Raw genomic sequence first — 17,747 nt, 5'->3', positions numbered from 1 at the left:
ATTATATGAACAGTTCCCCAGATATGGTGGAATCCTTGGCTGAAGGAGAGGGGGCCCTCTAGGGGGAGTAAAGCGGTATCTCAGTTTGGAGTTGGTTTGGAGGAGGAAACGCCTGAAGTAAAATCTGCTGTTTTCCAAGGGAAGGCAGACAATCTGGTAAGATTTTTGTAATACAGGTTATCAGCAATAAAATATCTACTTGGGCCTATTCAGGAGTGGTTCCGTTTGCTTGAGCCTGACACCAATTATTCTTAAGCAACCTCCCTTAATGGGCTTGTGCCTGATGCCAAGGAAGAGAGACAAGAAACATCTTCTAGCCTAAAAAGTGAAACTCATTGCAAAGCATGACTTCTCTTCAACTTCCTCATTTTTCTCAAAGCGTTGGCTGTGGTCTGCTTGCAATGCCTCTTAGTTCCTGAACTCAAGGCCTGATGTCGCAGTTCATCTGCAGCACATCTTTCTCCTCTCCTTCCTGCTCCTCTGGTCCACTGAGGAGTGTGAAAAATAGGGCGCTCTGAATGGGCCTTCTGTCCATCTTTTATATATCAAGAACTCCCCCTGCCCCCCATTTTATTTAAGCATGTGGTTTTGCACGTAGAAGCCACATAATCCCAGCTTTGAAAGTGCCTGTTCAGCTTCCTCCAAGTGGGCGGGGATGTTTGCAGTGGACCAGCACAGGGCGTAGAATTTAAAGCAAAGCAGCTTTTCGTGCTGGGAAATCCCATTTTTGCACCAGAGGCACTAGCTTCAAGCTTATTCTTGCTAGCTATAGATGATCCTAACAGAAGAGATCAAGGGTTCATAGAAGACAAGACAGGAAATGTGGAACATTTTACTGGCACAGCTCATTTTAATTTTCCTTTACATTCCTGATTTGAATCTGATTCAGACAAAGCTGTGTATTTCTTGTTCTTTTAATTTTTTTTTTAAAAAAATACTTGTTGATTGAAAAAGGACCCTGCTTTTAAATGGGCAAGACAAGTTAAATTTTAACTATAATCTGCCTTAACTATTTGACCTTACAAATATTATTAGTGACTAAGCTAAGCACATCTGAATCTTCTGTGAATTAAAATAGTGCAAGAAGGCTCCAAGCACCGAACTCCACATATAATTAGCAATGGCCTGTGAATGCAGGCCTCCTAAGTGTTGACACCATATCACTTATATTTTGTTTTATGCCCTGTTGTGTTTTTTTTTTTGCATAGAGCTTTTAATATAAAGATGACTTGTATCAAGACTGCATAAATAAGTGTTCTTTCTGGCCGGTCTGGTCTTGCTTATTCCACTGAGGCAGAAAAGCTTTTGAAAGAGAAGCTGCCTGTTTTGGATTAGACTAGCTATTAACTACCTAAAGTTAGTCACTGGTTTTGCTATTATACTGTATATTAAATATAGCAGTGCTTCTCTTTACTGTATTTATTTTATTACTTCTGTTTTCTATTTTGATCAGAACATGTATTTTGGTGAAGGCAGTAATGTACTTTATGGTTTCATAAACAGGAACTCAGCCTTTTTTGTTTGTCTCATCTTCCATAGGAATAATTCAAAATATGCATATGATATGAAGAACAGGCAACCTTGGGGGCCATAGTGGGACACTTTTGGAATTAGGAGAGCCTCTCACGATTATTTTCACAAAATGCTGAGGGAGAATATCCTTTTTCCTGATGTGGTACACATGACCAGTCACAGAAGACTGATATACCCCAAACTAACTTCCTGGCTCCTAGGTGCCTTCTGCCACCCTTGCACATATTGGCAAATTTCAAAAAGGCTGCAGCCATGATTCATCTTCTTAACCAATCACCTTTGAGGCCCATATGGGTCCCAGAGATGTTCTTAGAAATGAAAATGGATTTGAGGCCTAGCATTCTGCCATTTCATTTATTTATAATTCAAGGAGCCTATCAAAAATTAGGTAGTGAGATTGCGGGATGCATGCCAAGATGATATTCTCAGGCGTATGTTGGCCAAGAGCACAAGGATGCCCATCTCTGGCCTAATGATATCTACTTTAGTTAAATACTTCTGCCTTGGCTGAAGAAATTTTGTTGCCTGAGGCAAAAGGGATCATGTGCTTCCCATTCCTTTTATTTTAGAGGAAAGAAATTATCTTCCAGGAGAGAAAACAGTATCTTCCAATAATGAAATGGGCTCATTTAAAGGAGGGCAGACATAAAGAAACCTGGTTTCCAGCTCCAGTCCCATTCACCACTCTAATCTATGCCACGAAGGTCCTCTGTGAAGGCATTTCTGGAGATATTTAACTATTTATGCAGCTTGAAGCAAAGGAGGGAGACTTGCAAGGTGGAAAAAAAATTCTTATTCTATTTTGACACTGGTTTTAAGGTGGTTTATTCCCCCTTCCCTGGGAATGCAAAATTTAACCCAGTGCAATAACTTTGAGCCTCAGTTTCATTGTAAGCTAAGATTGATATACTATGATTTATAGTATGTGCTGAGACATAACATATGGTTCTCATACCATGCTAAGCCAGAAATCAAATACCTACTCTCGGCATGATGCTCTAATTCTTATAATTATATTTAAGGGCAGTAGTAGATATCCTAGATAGGTTTCTCATGCTTTTCCTGTTCCTCCTCCTGTTTGGTCAGTGCACTGAGACAAGCACAACAGTTTTGCTCACTCTTGTACCTACAACCCTCCGAGCCTGTCCTCTTGCAACCGTGAAGCATCAGAGGTCTTCCAAGGAACATGTGGTTTGATCCAAGTTATAGCCCTCAGAGCCAACTCCATATGACTAACGTACTGTTGTTATTTCTTTGAAAAAGGGGAGACTCACGATGACCATCGTATTTGCTTGGAAACGGGCGATGCAGCAGCAGCAGCAGCAGGAGGAGGAGGAAGGTGGTGTACCGTAGTTACTCCAACGCAATTCACAGAGGAGGGTGCAATCTGGTGGTGCAACAGTCGCCGCTGGCGTTTCTTCGGTCGCTGTTGACTTCGGTGCAGTCCAAGCGCTGGAGAGAGTGACACAAAGCCTTTGGCTCCAGCCCTGGACTAGAGCGCCTGGCACCGGGGCGGGGGGGGCGGCTGATTGTGGCTGGCACGGAGAGGAGGGGAGGGGAAGCCGGAAGGCAGCGGGTTAATCCCGCCGCTCCAGCCCCAGCTTCTCCGCTGGGGAAGGGAACCAGAAGGGAAGGGGGCGGTGCCTCGCCCAGGAGCGCGGCACACCGCGCCGCATCTCCCGTGCGCATCTTGCAGGCGAGCGGCGGCGGCGGCGGCCCTTGCTGCGCCCTGCCACACAAGCCGTCGAGATGAACGCGGCGGGGAAAGCGCGCCGCGAGCGAGGCAGCCTGGCCGAATACGAGAACCAAGTGAAAGGTGAGCTCGGGGTGGTGGTGGTCGGGGGGGGGGGCGGCGAGGACGCCCGGTGGGGGTCGCAGTGGGGCGGCTGCTGGAGTGGGTGGGGCTGCCCGAGCGGGAGACTCAACACGGGGACCGGAGGGCGAAGTGGGGGGGCTGCCCAGTTGCCTGCAGCGGGCGAAAGGGGCGGGGCTGCGTACGAGGGGATAGGGGCGCACTGCCTGCACGGGTACCGAGGGGCGCGCTTCGGGAGCGCCGCTGCGCTATAGTAGCCAGGGAGTAGGGAGCGGCAGAAGCGGTCCTTCGGAGCTGGACGTTTCCCTGCTTGTGCAGGTGGTCACTGCGGCGACCACGGCGTGGTGGCCCTCTCACTTCCCCTCTGTCGGTGAACTTGTAGGCCTGGGGGATCCAAGGCGCCGTCTGCGGGAGCCGGGAGCCCCCTTTCCCGCTGGGGTGACTTGCCTTGCCCGAGGATCGTCCTCCTTGCGGGGATCCATTGCGGCTGCGTTTTTTATTGCTGGCGGACGAACGCCTTGGCCCACCACCCCTCCCCGCCCCTGAAACCTAGAAAAATGTGACCCAGATTTTTCAACCCAGATAATATTATTTTGCTGGAGGTGTTTAAAAAAAAACCCACGCGAATCAAAGGCTACGATACGGGTTTTTTTTTTTTAGATTCCAGGAGCATGGACATGCTCTCGCAGATAAAAGATGTGGGGTTATTGGTTCAGGACATCATGTGAGGCTCTAAATACGCCAGATTGACAAGAAAAGAAAAGATCCCTGGGGTCGAGTCCCAGCAACCTCCCTCTTCTCTGTAAAATATTCATTTCCACTTCCCATCAGAAGACACCCTTGTACAGCAAAGCTGTTGATTATAATGCAACATCCCCTCTTCAAGGTTCCGGTTGTTCAACTTCCTCTCTGTTGTGACGGATCAACCAGCAATAATTCTGCCTCGGCCCCATTCATCTGCAGCTTCTCTCCCTCTCCCCCCCCCTCCCCAGCGCATGGCACCTTTCTGAACATGCCTTGGCTTGTTGTGTATAACAGAAGCTTCCACTGAATACCAGAAGGCTTTGGTCCAGCAGTCTGGGTTCACAGTCTTTACTATAATATTAACCAATCGACACACAAAATCTTCTAAGGCATTTTGGTATTTGTGGAAGAAAGAAGAGTGGGCCCACTTGGGGAACCCCCCCCCCATTGAGACAACTGGGTGTGTGCATGGGAGTATAAGCTCAGTTTCAATAAGGAGCAGCTGTACAAGAGGATAGTGCTCCATTTTAATGCAATTTGTATAGAATATTATTCAGTGGATATTATGTTGTGAAGCAGACCTCTCTCTCTTATCAGTGGCAAAGCACCATTGATGGCATTGAAGCAGGGCTTTGGGGCAGACACCCAGCAGGAGGTCCTCTAAATGCAACAAGGCTGACTTACAACATTTTGATTTGAATAAGTAATATATATTATGAACCAGGGGAACAGGCTATAAAATTGTACATCCATTAAGCTACCTGTATCCCTGATTACTTGGCACATAACATACAGGTTTGCTTTATTTTTCGGATATCTCCGCCCACTGCTAGGCTAAATTTTCTCTTCCGGAAGTCCTATTACCCTGCTCACTACAACAATACTCCTCCTAAACTTTACAAGATTGGATACCCGCTACTATGCATAAAGGAGAAACAGAACACAAATATATTTAGACCCTTTTCCTGGGTTCCTGCTAAAAGAAGCGAACAGCAATAACTGTGACGGGGATCTTGGAGTCCTAGTGGACAGTCACTTAAATATGAGCCAGCAATGTGAGGCAGTTGCCAAAAAAGCCAATACAATTCTAGGCTGCATTAACAGAGGGATAGAATCAAGATCACGTGAAGTATTAGTACCACTTTATAAAGCCTTAGTAAGACCACACTTGGAATACTGCATCCAGTTTTGGTCACCATAATATACATAAGATGTTGAGACTCTGGAAATTGTGCAGAGAAGAGCAACAAAGATGATTAGGTGACTGGAGGCTAAAACATAGGAAGAACAGTTGCAGGAATTAAGTATGTCTAGTCTAATGAAAAGAAGGACTGGGGTGACATGATAGCAATGTTCCAATATTTGAAAGAAGAGGGAGTCAACCTATTTTCCAAAGCACCAGAAGGCAAGACAAAAAACAATGGATGGAAACTAATCAAGGAGAAAAGCAACCTAGAACGTAGGAGAAATTTCCTAACGGTGACAACAATTAATCAGTGGAACGGCTTGCCTTCAGAAGTTGTGAATGTTCAGTCACTGGAGGCTTTTAAAAAAAGACTGGACAGCCGTTTGTCTGAAATGGTATGGGGCAGGGGTCAGCAACCTGAAACAGTGAAAGAGCCACTCGGAACTGGTTCCCTCACAAAAGGAAAAACTGGGAGCCGCAAAAAATGGGTGCGCATGCACGTACATGCACGCATGCGCAGAACAGGGTTTGACTGAAGAGTGGAGCCAAGGCGAGATATGCACCTACCCTGCATATTTGAATTGATTGGTTGAACTTTTTTAGTCCCACTTTTTTTTTTTTTGGACTGCACATGGCAGAGGACTGGGAGCCGCATGCGGCTCCGGAGCTTGAGCAGGGGGTTGGGCTAGAAGATCTCCAATGTGCCAGTTCTGTTATTCTGATCTATTATTTTGCACTGAAGCAGAGGGTGATTTACCTACTTCAGAAGCACTTCTGAAGATCAGTGTAGGAGCTTTTGAGTATGGAAAATAGCCCCTGAGGAGGGTTTGGGAATGCTTTCACCATGGGGCTTAGTTCACTGGATTTTGCTGATTGCTGACTTTGGTGTTACAGATGGCATATGCCCCTGAAACAGGAATAGCCAGTGTGGTAGTTATGGGTTCCAACATGCCGTAGAGCATCTCCATTGTGTTCCTTCAGGCTTACTTCCTCACTTGACATTTTCAAAAGTTCTCTTAAATGGGAGACTGGAGTGACAAAGCAAAATGCTCTCATATCGTATTTATCTCCAAGAATGGCATTCTTTACAAGTAAATAGTAGGTGTTTGCTGCCCACTGCTTTATTTGAAAATGTGACAATTTTGGTGCTCTTTTTTTTATAAAAAAAGAGAAGCTGGAGTGGTAGAAGGGGCTTTACTAGTTTACATTCCTGGAAACTAGAGGCAGTGGCTGAATACAAGCTGCTTTGGGTCTGGTTGTGTATCTTCTTCTCAGCCCTTTTAGAAAGTGGACATAGTAATACAAATACATCCAGTGGCTCACTGAATGCAGAGCGTTTGAACCCAAGTAGTCTAGCTTTAGACCAGATTTCAGATAAATCCAAATGTATGATAAGCTGGGTTTTCCCATGAGGTAGAATGAGGTTGTTGTTTCAGGCCATTCATTCAATGCTGTGTGGAAGAAAGCAGGAGGTTTATTTAATTTATTATTACAAAGGTGCTTTTACTACCAGAGGGAGAAGCACTTGTGGAAAGTTCTACTTTAATAACTTCACCTCTGGGGGCTCTTGTGCTTTCATTAAGGATAGAGGCCATATTTGCTGTTCTGCCTTCAGCAGTACTGTAAAATGTTTGGGGTCTATAGCAAGTTAACTCTTCACCTTCAAGGTGAAGATGAAGCTAGCTAAGCTGCAATAGTAGGGTATACTGCCCCTTGAGTGTGCTGGAATAATTCTCCAACAATTCTTAATAGGACATTGTTTGGCAATATTGACTGGGAGTTATGGGAGATGTAATGCAACACATCTGGAAGGCACCAGGTTAGTAGATAGTGGAAGGTGAGCCTTAGTGAACTGTAATTTGCCCTGAGGGACATGAGCTCTGGATCCCAGATCAGCTGAAGACTCAATAGGGGTAGCCTAATCTGTTTGAACCACCATAAAATTATGAAGGCAGGTATACCTTAATAAATAAGATCCTTGCAATTGCATCACTAAGGCATCCTTTTTTAAAATATTTTCTAAAGAACAAGACGGTTTACAAGAGAAGAATAATACAGTATTACAAGTAGTCCTTGATTTACGACTGTTTAATGACAGTTCAAAGTTAATGATGGCTTCAGAAAAAGCGACTTACAACTGTTGCAAGATCCCCAGAGTCACATGATTGAATTTTGGGTACTTGGCAGTTGGCTCACATTTGTAACCAGCTGCAACATCCTTCAGTCACTTGATCATAGTTTGTTGCCTTTTCTGCTGATTTTTGGCAAAAAACACCCCTTGGGGAAGCTGAGTTCCCATAACAACAACTGCAGTAAAAATTGTCATAAAATTGGCTCCGACTTGACTTAACAATTGTAATGACTTAACAATTGACTTAACAATGGAAATTCCAATCCCACTTGCAGTCATATTTTTTATTTATTTTTATTTTTTATTTTTTTTATTTTTTTATTACATTTATATCCCGCCCTTCTCCGAAGACTCAGGGCGGCTTACAAGCTTAGCAATATGTCGAGGACTGCCTGTAGCTGTTTTCGGGTGAAGATTTGAGCCATGTTATAAATAAAATTATTTGCAGGCTCTTGAATGCCTGATACCTGTATTTGTTACTGCAATTAATATAGATTATTTTCATTGTCTTCTCTATGCCCCACTGGAATGGAGAAAATACTTCCTAGAGGGAACTTGGAGGCTTTCTTATTTTGCCCTTCTTTCCCCAGATCCTTGGCTTTGTGCCCTATCCTGTTGCTGAATCAAGACCTTGCATGGGGGTGGGGAATGGCCTGGTGTCACTGCCTTCCTTCTTCTCTCCAGTCAACTGATTTTCCCTTCTCCCTGTTCCCAGCTGAGTTTTCTCTCCCCATTGAGTGTAGCTTCCGAGTTGTCAGTTCTGATTTTTCAAAGGCTTTTGTGCTGTGGGGTGGGGGAAGGGCTTTATCCATTTCTGTGTCTCTTCACTCTTCCGTCTTGTTTCTGTTGATAAAGCTGGTAGATAAAGCAGATGTGTCCACCCCAGCCCCCTCCTCATTTGCTGGCTCCTTTCTTAATTCCCCCATCCCATTAAGGAATGGACTTTCAGCACCCTGGGATATGATATGGATCATGGTTTTGAATTCTAGGCTGAGTGTTGGTGGAGGGAATTCATTTTTAATTTTAATTTTATTTTTTAAAAAGTGCATTCTCACTTCTTCTGCTTTACTAAAACCTGTTCATGCCGAATCAGGGCACATTGAATGTTTTCTTCCTGGACACATATTATTCTCCCTCTTGTTATTTTGGACTCTCGTATTTTTAATGCTGTATATCACACAGCAACCTTCCAAATTTCATGAATTTGGGTGAGATGGGTGACATTCAACCAATCAATATGTGCACGCGTACCTTGTGATATGAAGAGCAGACGCAAGATACATTGCTCAGAAATGTAATTCCCTAATCACCTGATAATATTTAGCATCTAAGCTGACTTGCAATTTCAGCAGGCATTGACTTCTCAGACATTTTCGTGTGTAATCTCACACTTTCAAAGGGCTAGAAGCTGAATTTTGCACTCAATACCACTGTCTGCATTGTTCCTACACACTTTTCTAGAATATTTGCAGCATATGACGATGTCTCTTGTAGGGCAACCCCCCCACGCTGCCTGCTGAATGATGCTTGTGTGTGCATTCAGTGCATTCAGAAAATATTCAGACCCCCTTCAGTTTTCTCAATTTTGTTACGCTGCAGCCTGATTGTTGAAATTCATTTTTTTTCTCATTAATCTACACTCAGTGCCCCATAATGACAAAGTCAAAAAGAATTCTAGAAATGTCTGTAAATTTATTTTTAAAAACCTGAAATATCACATTGGCATAAGTATCCATACCCTTTGCAACAACACTTGCAATTTAGCTGGGGGGGCATTTCTCTTGATTGTTGCTGCCATGTTTCTACACCTTGATTGGAGTCAACCTGTGGTAAATTAAATTGATTGGACATGATTTGAAAAGGCACATTTTTCTATAGAAGGCCTCACAGCTGACAATGCATACTTGTAGCAGAGCAAAAGCCATGAGGTCAAAGGAACTCCTGCAGAACTCAGCGTATTATTGCAAGGCACAGATCTGGGAAAGGCTACAATGAAATTTCTGCTGCACAGAAGGTTCTCAAGAGCACAGTGGCCTCCATAATTGTCAAATGGAAGAAGTTTGGCACAACCAGGACACTTCCAAGAGCTGGTCGCCCAGTCAAACTGAGCAATCGGAGGAGAAGGGCCTTAGTAAGAGAAGTCACCAAGAACCCAATGACCACTGAGCTCCAGAGATCTTGTGGAGATGGGACAGAGTTCCAGAAGGCCAACCATCACTGCAGGCCTCCAACGATCTGGGCTTTATGGCAGAGTGGCTAGACAGAAGCCTCTCCTCAGTGCAAAGCACATTTAAAAAAGCACCTGAAGGACTCTCAGACTGTGAGGAACAAGATTCTCTGGTCTGATAAAACCAAGATTGAAATGTTTGGCCTCCATTCTAAAAGTTATATCTGGAGGAAACCAGGCACTGCTCATCACCTGCTGAATACCATCCCAACAGTGAAGCATGGTAGTGGCAGCATCATGCTGTAGGGGTGGTTTTCAGTAGCAGGGACTGGGAGACTGGTCAGGGTTGAGGGAAAGCTGAATGGAGCAAAGTTCAGGGATATCCTCATGAAAATCTGTTCCACAGCGCTCAGGACCTCAGACTGGGCTGAAGGTTTATTTTCCAACATGACAATGATCCTAACGACACAGCCAATACAACACAGGAATGGCTTAGGGACAACTCTGTGAATGTCCTACCTAGAGTGGCCCAGCCAGAGCCCTGACTTGAACCCTATTGAAGGGACCTGAAAATGACTGTCCACTGACAGACACCATCCAACCTGATTGAGCTTGAGAGGAATTGCAAGGAAGAATAGCAGAAAATTCCTCAGTCCAGTGTGCAAAGCTTGTTGCATACCTAAAAAGACTAGAGGCTATAATTGCTACCAAACGTGCTCCATCAAACTACTGACTGAAGGGTCTGAATACTTATGCCGATGTAATATCTAAAATTCTGTTTCCACTTTGTCATTATGGGATACTGAGTGTAGATTAATGAGAAAAAAAATGAATTTCAACCACTGTAGAATCAGGCTGGAGCACAACAAAATTGACAAAAGTAAAGAGGGTCTGAATACTTTCTGAATGCACTATATGTTGTATACAGTTCATGTTTTGCAAGTGAAATAAGGAAGTGTAGGTGTATGTTACACACACACATATTTATATTTCTATCTATCATATATTATCTATCTTCTTTCTAATCCCCCCCGCATCCCTACCTACCTATCTTGTGTTCCCTGTTGTTAATTGTTACGTTAGCTCTCCAGATGAATTGTTTACAAGCCTATTTCAGTGTAAAGATGCATGAAATCAGTGTGAGCTCCATTTAGTACTGTGCCACTGCATGCAACTTGGATTACATTCTCTGATGTTCAGCAGCCAATAGAGTTGTCAAAGAGAACATGACAAGCTATGGGACTCTTGATGTGTCTCTCTACATTTCTTTGCACCCCCAAAGAAATGGAAGATCTTTGAAATGGTTAAAGTACATTTTCTAATATATGATAGTTGAGTATGTACAGGGGATCTGAATACAAAATACTAATTTTTACATTAGTATGTTCATGCCATTGACAAACTATGAGCATGACATGAAAAGGGCACAGACATTCTTTTCCTTTTTCAATTTATAGGAATGATTGTTCAGTAAGAATGGGCTTCCTTCTTGCATACGTTTTGAAGCCATAGTTTCTCTTTATGTATGTCTAGGCCAGGGGTAGGCAACCTCGGCTCTTTTATGACTCGTGGACTTCAACTCCCAGAATTCCTGAGCCAGCATGGCTCAGCTTGGAAACCTCTCCCTTTCCCCTCAGCATGGCTGGCACAGGAATTCTGGGAGTTGAAGTCCATGAGTCATAAAAGAGCCGAGGTTGCCTACCCCTGGTCTAGGCTACTTGTCGTGATAGTCAATTATATATTCACGCTTGCTGGAATCATTGAGAAGCAGTGTTTAACATTCAGCATTGTATGTAATTTAATAAGCACATATCCAATTTTGCTCCAAGGTGTGGCTTTTGATAGCTTGATTGTAATAGTGTGATCTTCATGCAATTTGTGCCTCTCTACATCAAATCTAACTTGATTTTGCTTTTGGTATTACCTTGGTATATGTCATATTTTGTTTTTATAGCTGTCGTTAAGTGAATTACTAGCCTTGATTTTTAGATTATTATACAGGTTTATGGTTCTTACCTAACACTATTATACCAAATTGGGAGGAGGGTGCTGTAGATAGGAAGTAACATGCAGAAATGTGATAGTATTCTTTAAAACGTCTGTTTCGTAAGAAAGTTAGCTTATTGATAAATTATGAGAAACAGTCCTGGCATGAAATTAAGAGGGGCTGTAGTCCAACTTTTTCTAACCTTACAGTGGATATAAAAAGTTTACACACTCCTGTTAAAATGCCAGGTTTAATTTAATATAACACATATACTGTACAATTCAATTGAAAAACAGAAAAGAGTAACAATAAAAAAATTGCAATAATGTGTTTAAGTGAGCACACCCTTTTATAAGTAGGGATGTGGCTGTGCCCAGAATTAACCAATCACATTGAAACTGATGTTAAATAGTCATAGTGCACAATTAATTTGACTCCGATCAAGCCCATATAAAATTCAACTGTTCTAGTAGGATTTTTCTGCCATTTACTCAGTTGACTCCTACAGCAAAAGCCCTGGTCTGCAAAGAGCTAACAGTGCATGAAAGGCATCTCACACACCTCCAAAACCAGTATCCAAACTTTATTGCTTTTCTTGGCAAATGAGAGGAATCAACTGGTATTAGCTGATCTCCAACAGCAATCCTATGGTTAAAGAGAAACCAGTTTGCATATAGAGAATATTGTGTTGGAAAAATTAATTAAAAATTAATTGCCTGTTGACCTGGATGGAAGAGATTATAGATCATGTAGTTAATTTGTGAACAGATATGTGTTGGTTGCATAAAACTAAAGACACTACTAGTTTATTAAATAGTAGTTGCATTGGTAATAATTACTGCTTTAGAACAAGAAGAATTCTTGATGACAAGCATTCATTGAACTGATATAACATTAGTTTATTTCTTCATTTTGGAAGCAGATGAAATGATCTTAAAACGTCACGGATTTTAACTTAAAGGAAAGATTCCTAGATGTGTGTTGCAGTAAACAAAGGACAAAAGGCATTTATTTTGAGAGCTTTATTTGTTGCTATGATGAGAAGAGGGAAGGCAACCAATTAAGTCTGTCATTTGAGCTTGGTTGATTGCAGGAAATTGAGGGTTTTTTTGCAAATAAATTGCTCATCATCTACAAGAAAAAAAGATTCATCATGTTAACTTTTATGTTTGGAATACTTTTAGCACAAAATGTCATGAAGTAATTTACATGTTTCATTTAAGAGGTTTGTCTATGGCATGCTCTATGAGAGTCTGATTAATTTTTTTTTAGAAACAAGTTGGTACCAGTAATAGATATAAAAATATGCTGTCCAAGATTTTGTCACTCTCAAAGAAAGAGACTTTCTTCCCAGGATTCACTTCTGCACTATCACACTCATATCACAGAGTGATCCAGGGAAGGGTTGCCTAAAGGATAAGGATGAATATAAGGAGGAGTAGGCATTGCCTTAGGATTCCAAAACTTAGGAGGCACCTATACCAGCCTGCCTTCCAAATCATTCTGAGCATACAGATCTTCACATTGGTGGGAAGTGGTGCTATCAATTAATGTCAGCTAAGTACCACACGCCCTTGACACATCACTGCCCTCAAGCAATGCTGCTGTCCAGATCAGTTACTCTTTTGCTAATGCCACTCCCAAGTTTGGCTTCCTGGGATGGGGAATCAATTTATTTAATTTTAATTTAATAATTTGATTTCTATACCGCCCTTCTCCCAAAGGACTCAGGGCGGTGAACAGGGCAATACACAATAAAAATCGAATACAAAAATTAAAAAGCCATTAAACATCATGCCCATAAAATCAATACATATTAAAGTTAAAACTAGTTTTAAAAACCCAACCCCATCCCGTCAGACCAGGCCAGCTTGTTCAAAAAAGAATGTTTTAAGATCGCGCCGGAAGGAGCGAAGGTCGGGGGCCATCCGGAGCTCAACCGGTAAGCGGTTCCAGAGGTCTGGCGCACCCACAGAGAACGCTCTCCCCCTGGGGGTCACCAATCGGCATTCTTTGATCGGCGGCACCCTGAGGAGACCCTCTCTGTGGGAGCGCACTGGACGGAGGGAAGTTGACGCCGGCCGCAGGTGTTGCCGTAGGTAATCCGGACCCATGCTATGAAGGGCTTTGTAAGTCATAACTAACACCTTGAACCTCACCCGGAGAGCAACCGGCAGCCAATGCAGTTCGCGGAGCAAAGGTGTAACATGGGAGTATCGGGAAACTCCCAAGACAACTCGCGCGGCTGCATTCTGCACCAGTTGGAGTCTCCGGGTGGACCTCAAGGGCAGCCCCATGTAGAGAGCATTACAGTAGTCTAGACGAGAGGTCACGAGCGCATGAGTGACTGTGCGCAAGGCATCCCGGTCTAGATAGGGCCGCAACTGGCGCACCAGGCGAACCTGGGCAAAGGCCCCCCTAGTCACAGCTCCAATATGCTCTTCCAAAGAAAGCTGTGAGCTCAGGGTAGGGGTGGTGGAGTGGCAGTAGTTGCAAGGAAGACCTTATGTCCGCGGGAGGCCACCATGGTCCAGATAGTCGGGTGTGAGTCCCTCCTCCTGAGATGTGGTCCCAGAGCTCAGTTGGGCTTGCTGCTGGTGTATGTTTCACCTAGACACGTGGCAGCAGCCCTGCCTGAGATTCTCGATATTCTCTCAGGGTTGGTGGTTGAGTTCCCCAAGCTTATAGTTTTGGGTGACTTCAACCTACCATCCCTGGTGGGATCATCTGAGTTAGCTCGGGAGTTCATGGCTTCCATGACGGCCATGGACCTGAAGCAGGTTATTCTGGGCCCAACTCACGGGGGGGGGGGGTGTCACACGCTCGATCTGGTTTTTCTATCCGGACGGTGGCTAGATGATCTCGGGGGGGGGTTCTCCAATTAATTCACCCCTGTCATGGACCGATCATCATCTCCTGCGGATGGTCTTCCGTTTTGCCACTCCCTGTCATGGGGTTGCTGAGCCAACAAGATGGTTCCGCCCTAGATGCCTTATGGACCCTAAGCGGTTCCAAACGGCGCTTGGGCCCCCACCTGCCTCCTTTGCTCACAGCTCGGTCGATGCCCTAGTGGAAGCCTGGGAAAGGGCAGCCACAGAGGCACTCGACCAAGTTGTACCCATGCGGCCCTTGACCCGAAGCAGATCTCAACGGGCCCCATGGTTCTCCATGGAGCTCCGCGAGATGAAGCGTTGGAGACGGGGCCTAGAGAGCTGTTGGAGGTCCAGCCGATCCGAATCCGACCGGTTATGACTAAGGTCATTTACGAGAACTTATCTCGCAGCGTTGAGGGTGGCTAGGTCTAACCACTTTGCCACCCTCATCGCGTCCGCAGATAATCGCCCGGCCGCCCTGTTTAGGGTAACTCGCTCCCTTCTTAATCAGGAGGTGAGGGAGGAACACTTGCAGGGTCGAGCCGAGGAGTTTAGTCGATTTCTGTCGGACAAAATCGCTCAGATCCGGACCGGTTTGGACTCCGACTGGGCAGAGTCTGACGAAGAGGATACGGGCGGCCTTGTCGATTTAATCTGGGAAGAGTTCGACCCTGTGACTCCTGAAGAAGTGGACAAGATCATGGGGAAGCTGAGCTCCACCACGTGTTTGTTGGACCCGTGCCCCTCCTGGCTGACTTATGCAGCCCGGGATGGGACACGAGGCTGGCTCCAGGCAGTGATTACGGCCTCTTTGAGTCAGGGTAGCTTTCCCGCCGCCTTGAAGGAGGCGGTGGTGAGACTCCTCCTCAAGAAGCCTGCCTTGGACCCAGCAATTTTAAACAACTATCGTCCGGTCTCCAACCTTCGCTTTTTAGCGAAGGTTGTTGAGAGCGTGGTGGCGCAGCAGCTCCCTTTGTTCTTGGATGAAGCTGATTACCTAGACCCGTACCAATCGGGTTTCAGGCCTGGGTACAGCACGGAGACGGCATTGGTCGCGCTGGTGAATGATCTCTGGCGGGCTCGGGACAGAGGTTGCTCCTCTGTCCTAGTCTTTTTAGACCTCTCAGCGGCTTTTGATACCATCGACCATGGTATCCTGCTGCGACGTCTCAGAGGGTTAGGAGTGGGAGGCACAGTTCTCCAGTGGTTCTCCTCTTACCTTCTGGGACGTTCGCAGTCGGTGTTGGCAGGGGGGCAGAGATCGACCTTGAGACCTCTCATTTGTGGAGTCCCTCAGGGATCGGTTCTCTCGCCTCTCCTGTTCAACATCTATATGAAGCCGCTGGGTGAGATCATTCGTGGTTTTGGAGTTGGGTATCACCAATATGCTGCTGATACCCAGCTTTTTATTTCTACCCCAAACCACCCCAGCGATGCCCTCGACGTGATGTCCCGTTGCCTGGAGGCAGTCCGGGTCTGGATGGGGAGGAACAGGCTTCGACTCAACCCTGACAAGACTGAGTGGCTGTTCATGCCGGCATCCCGGGAAATTCCGATTATTCCATCATTGGCCATGGGGGGTGAGCTATTACCCCCCGTAGATAGGGCCCACAACTTGGGGGCCCTTCTAGACTCAAGACCTATTCAGGGGGAAAAAAATGACAAGCAACCACAAGGAGGTTCAAGAACTTAAAAAAAGAAAGCATTTGCATACAAACATAAATACCAGTTGGGACAAAGGGGCTAGAAATGGAAGATTAAGTCAGTGGGAAGAAAAGAAATACCTCCACTCACCTTTTTTCATGATTGGCTCAATAAACAAGAGGTAGGAAACATCAACAACCTAAGATATGCAGATGATACCACTCTAATGGCAGAAAGTGAAGAGGAACTAAAGAGCCTCTTGTTGCGAGTGAAGAAGGAGAGTGCAAAACTTGGGTTGAAACTAAACATTAAGAAAACCAAGATCATGGCATCTGGCCCTCTCAATTCCTGGCAAATAGATGGGGAAGAAATGGAGGTAGTGACAGATTTTATTTTCCTGGGCTCCAAGATCACTGCAGATGGGGACTGTAGCCAAGAAATTATAAGACGCTTGCTCCTGGGGAGGAAAGCCATGTCAAATCTAGACAGCACACTAAAAAGCAGAGACATCACCCTGTCAACAAAAGTGCGTATAGTCAAGGCTATGGTCTTCCCAGTTGCAATGTATGGCAGTGAAAGCTGGACCATAAGAAAGGCTGAGTGCCAAAGAATTGAAGCCTTTGAACTATGGTGTTGGAGACGACTCCTGCGAGTCCCTTGGACTGCCAGGCGATCAAACCGGTCAGTCCTAGAGGAGATCAACCCTGACTGCTCTTTAGAAGGCCAGATCCTGAAGTTGAAACTCAAATACTTTGGCCACCTAATGAGAAGGAAGGACTCACTGGAGAAGAGCCTAATGCTGGGAAAGATTGAGGGCAATAGAAGAAGGGGACGACAGAGAATGAGGTGGCTGGATGGAGTCACTGAAGCAGTAGGCGTGAGCTTAAATGGACTCCAGAAGATGGTAGAGGACAGAAAGGCCTGGAGGAACGTTGTCCATAGGGTCGCGATGGGTCGGACACGACTTCGCAACTAACAACAACAACAAGGAAACTGACTCAGCATGGCCAGGCTAAAGCCCAGGAACAGTTCACAAGTTACAGATCCAGCATATGGCCCCATACTAGGAAAGATGGAGAGAGGATTTTCCCCCAGGTAGCATAAATTAATATCCTGGGGGTTTTGTATGGTGAAATAGTCCTTACCCTGTCTCTAACCTACCCTACAATTTAATGGACCCTTTGCCATGTGCTGCTAGACCTTAAATACTGAGCAGTTCTTGGTTGCTGACTTAATTGCAATCTTTGCCTTAAAAAGTCTAGCTCTCAACTGCTCCCCACCTCAATTTCTGCTTCACATCATAGACTGATAGTCTGTGATGATAGATTTATGCCGCCTTTGTACCATCATGTAAGCAGAGAATAGAGAGAGGGATGCCCTACTTTCCTCCTAATTCTTTTCCTACTCAGAATCCCATTCACGAGGCAACTGAAGCCAGATCATACATGGTATTTGTATGAGTCAAGATTTCAGTCTGTCTCTCTCATGAAGCAACTGAGGAGTAATCCCAGTTGCTCCATGGAAAGTTCAGTGGGGTATTTTGAATACAGAAGTTGCCCATCTCGTAGCATGTAAAGGGAGAGGAGCCTCCATAGTCCCATGAATTGCCAATGATAATGAAGAATCTAGGAATGTTCTGGTGGTGATTCTGTTGGTGATAAAAAAAGGT

At 44.8% G+C, this 17,747-nt stretch overlaps 1 protein-coding gene across 2 annotated transcripts in view; it reads left to right on the top strand.

Annotated features, from left to right (window-relative positions):
* Positions 1–3,204: 3,204 nt before the first annotated feature.
* The window catches only part of ARHGAP4 (Rho GTPase activating protein 4), a 57,920-nt gene continuing 43,377 nt past the window's right edge, over positions 3,205–17,747 (top strand). For both annotated transcript variants that reach the window (XM_083355787.1, XM_083355786.1), the window contains exon 1: positions 3,205–3,349. In XM_083355787.1, the coding sequence (XP_083211913.1) occupies positions 3,283–3,349 (67 nt within the window). In that variant the 5' untranslated portion in view covers positions 3,205–3,282. The remainder of the gene's footprint in view (positions 3,350–17,747) is intronic.

The sequence above is a fragment of the Vipera ursinii genome (genome assembly GCF_947247035.1).
Source record: "Vipera ursinii genome assembly, chromosome: 2".
NCBI classification, from domain to species: Eukaryota; Metazoa; Chordata; class Lepidosauria; order Squamata; family Viperidae; genus Vipera; species Vipera ursinii.
The sequence above is the reverse complement of the archived record's forward strand: the minus strand, read 5'-3'. Positions and strand labels throughout refer to the sequence as shown.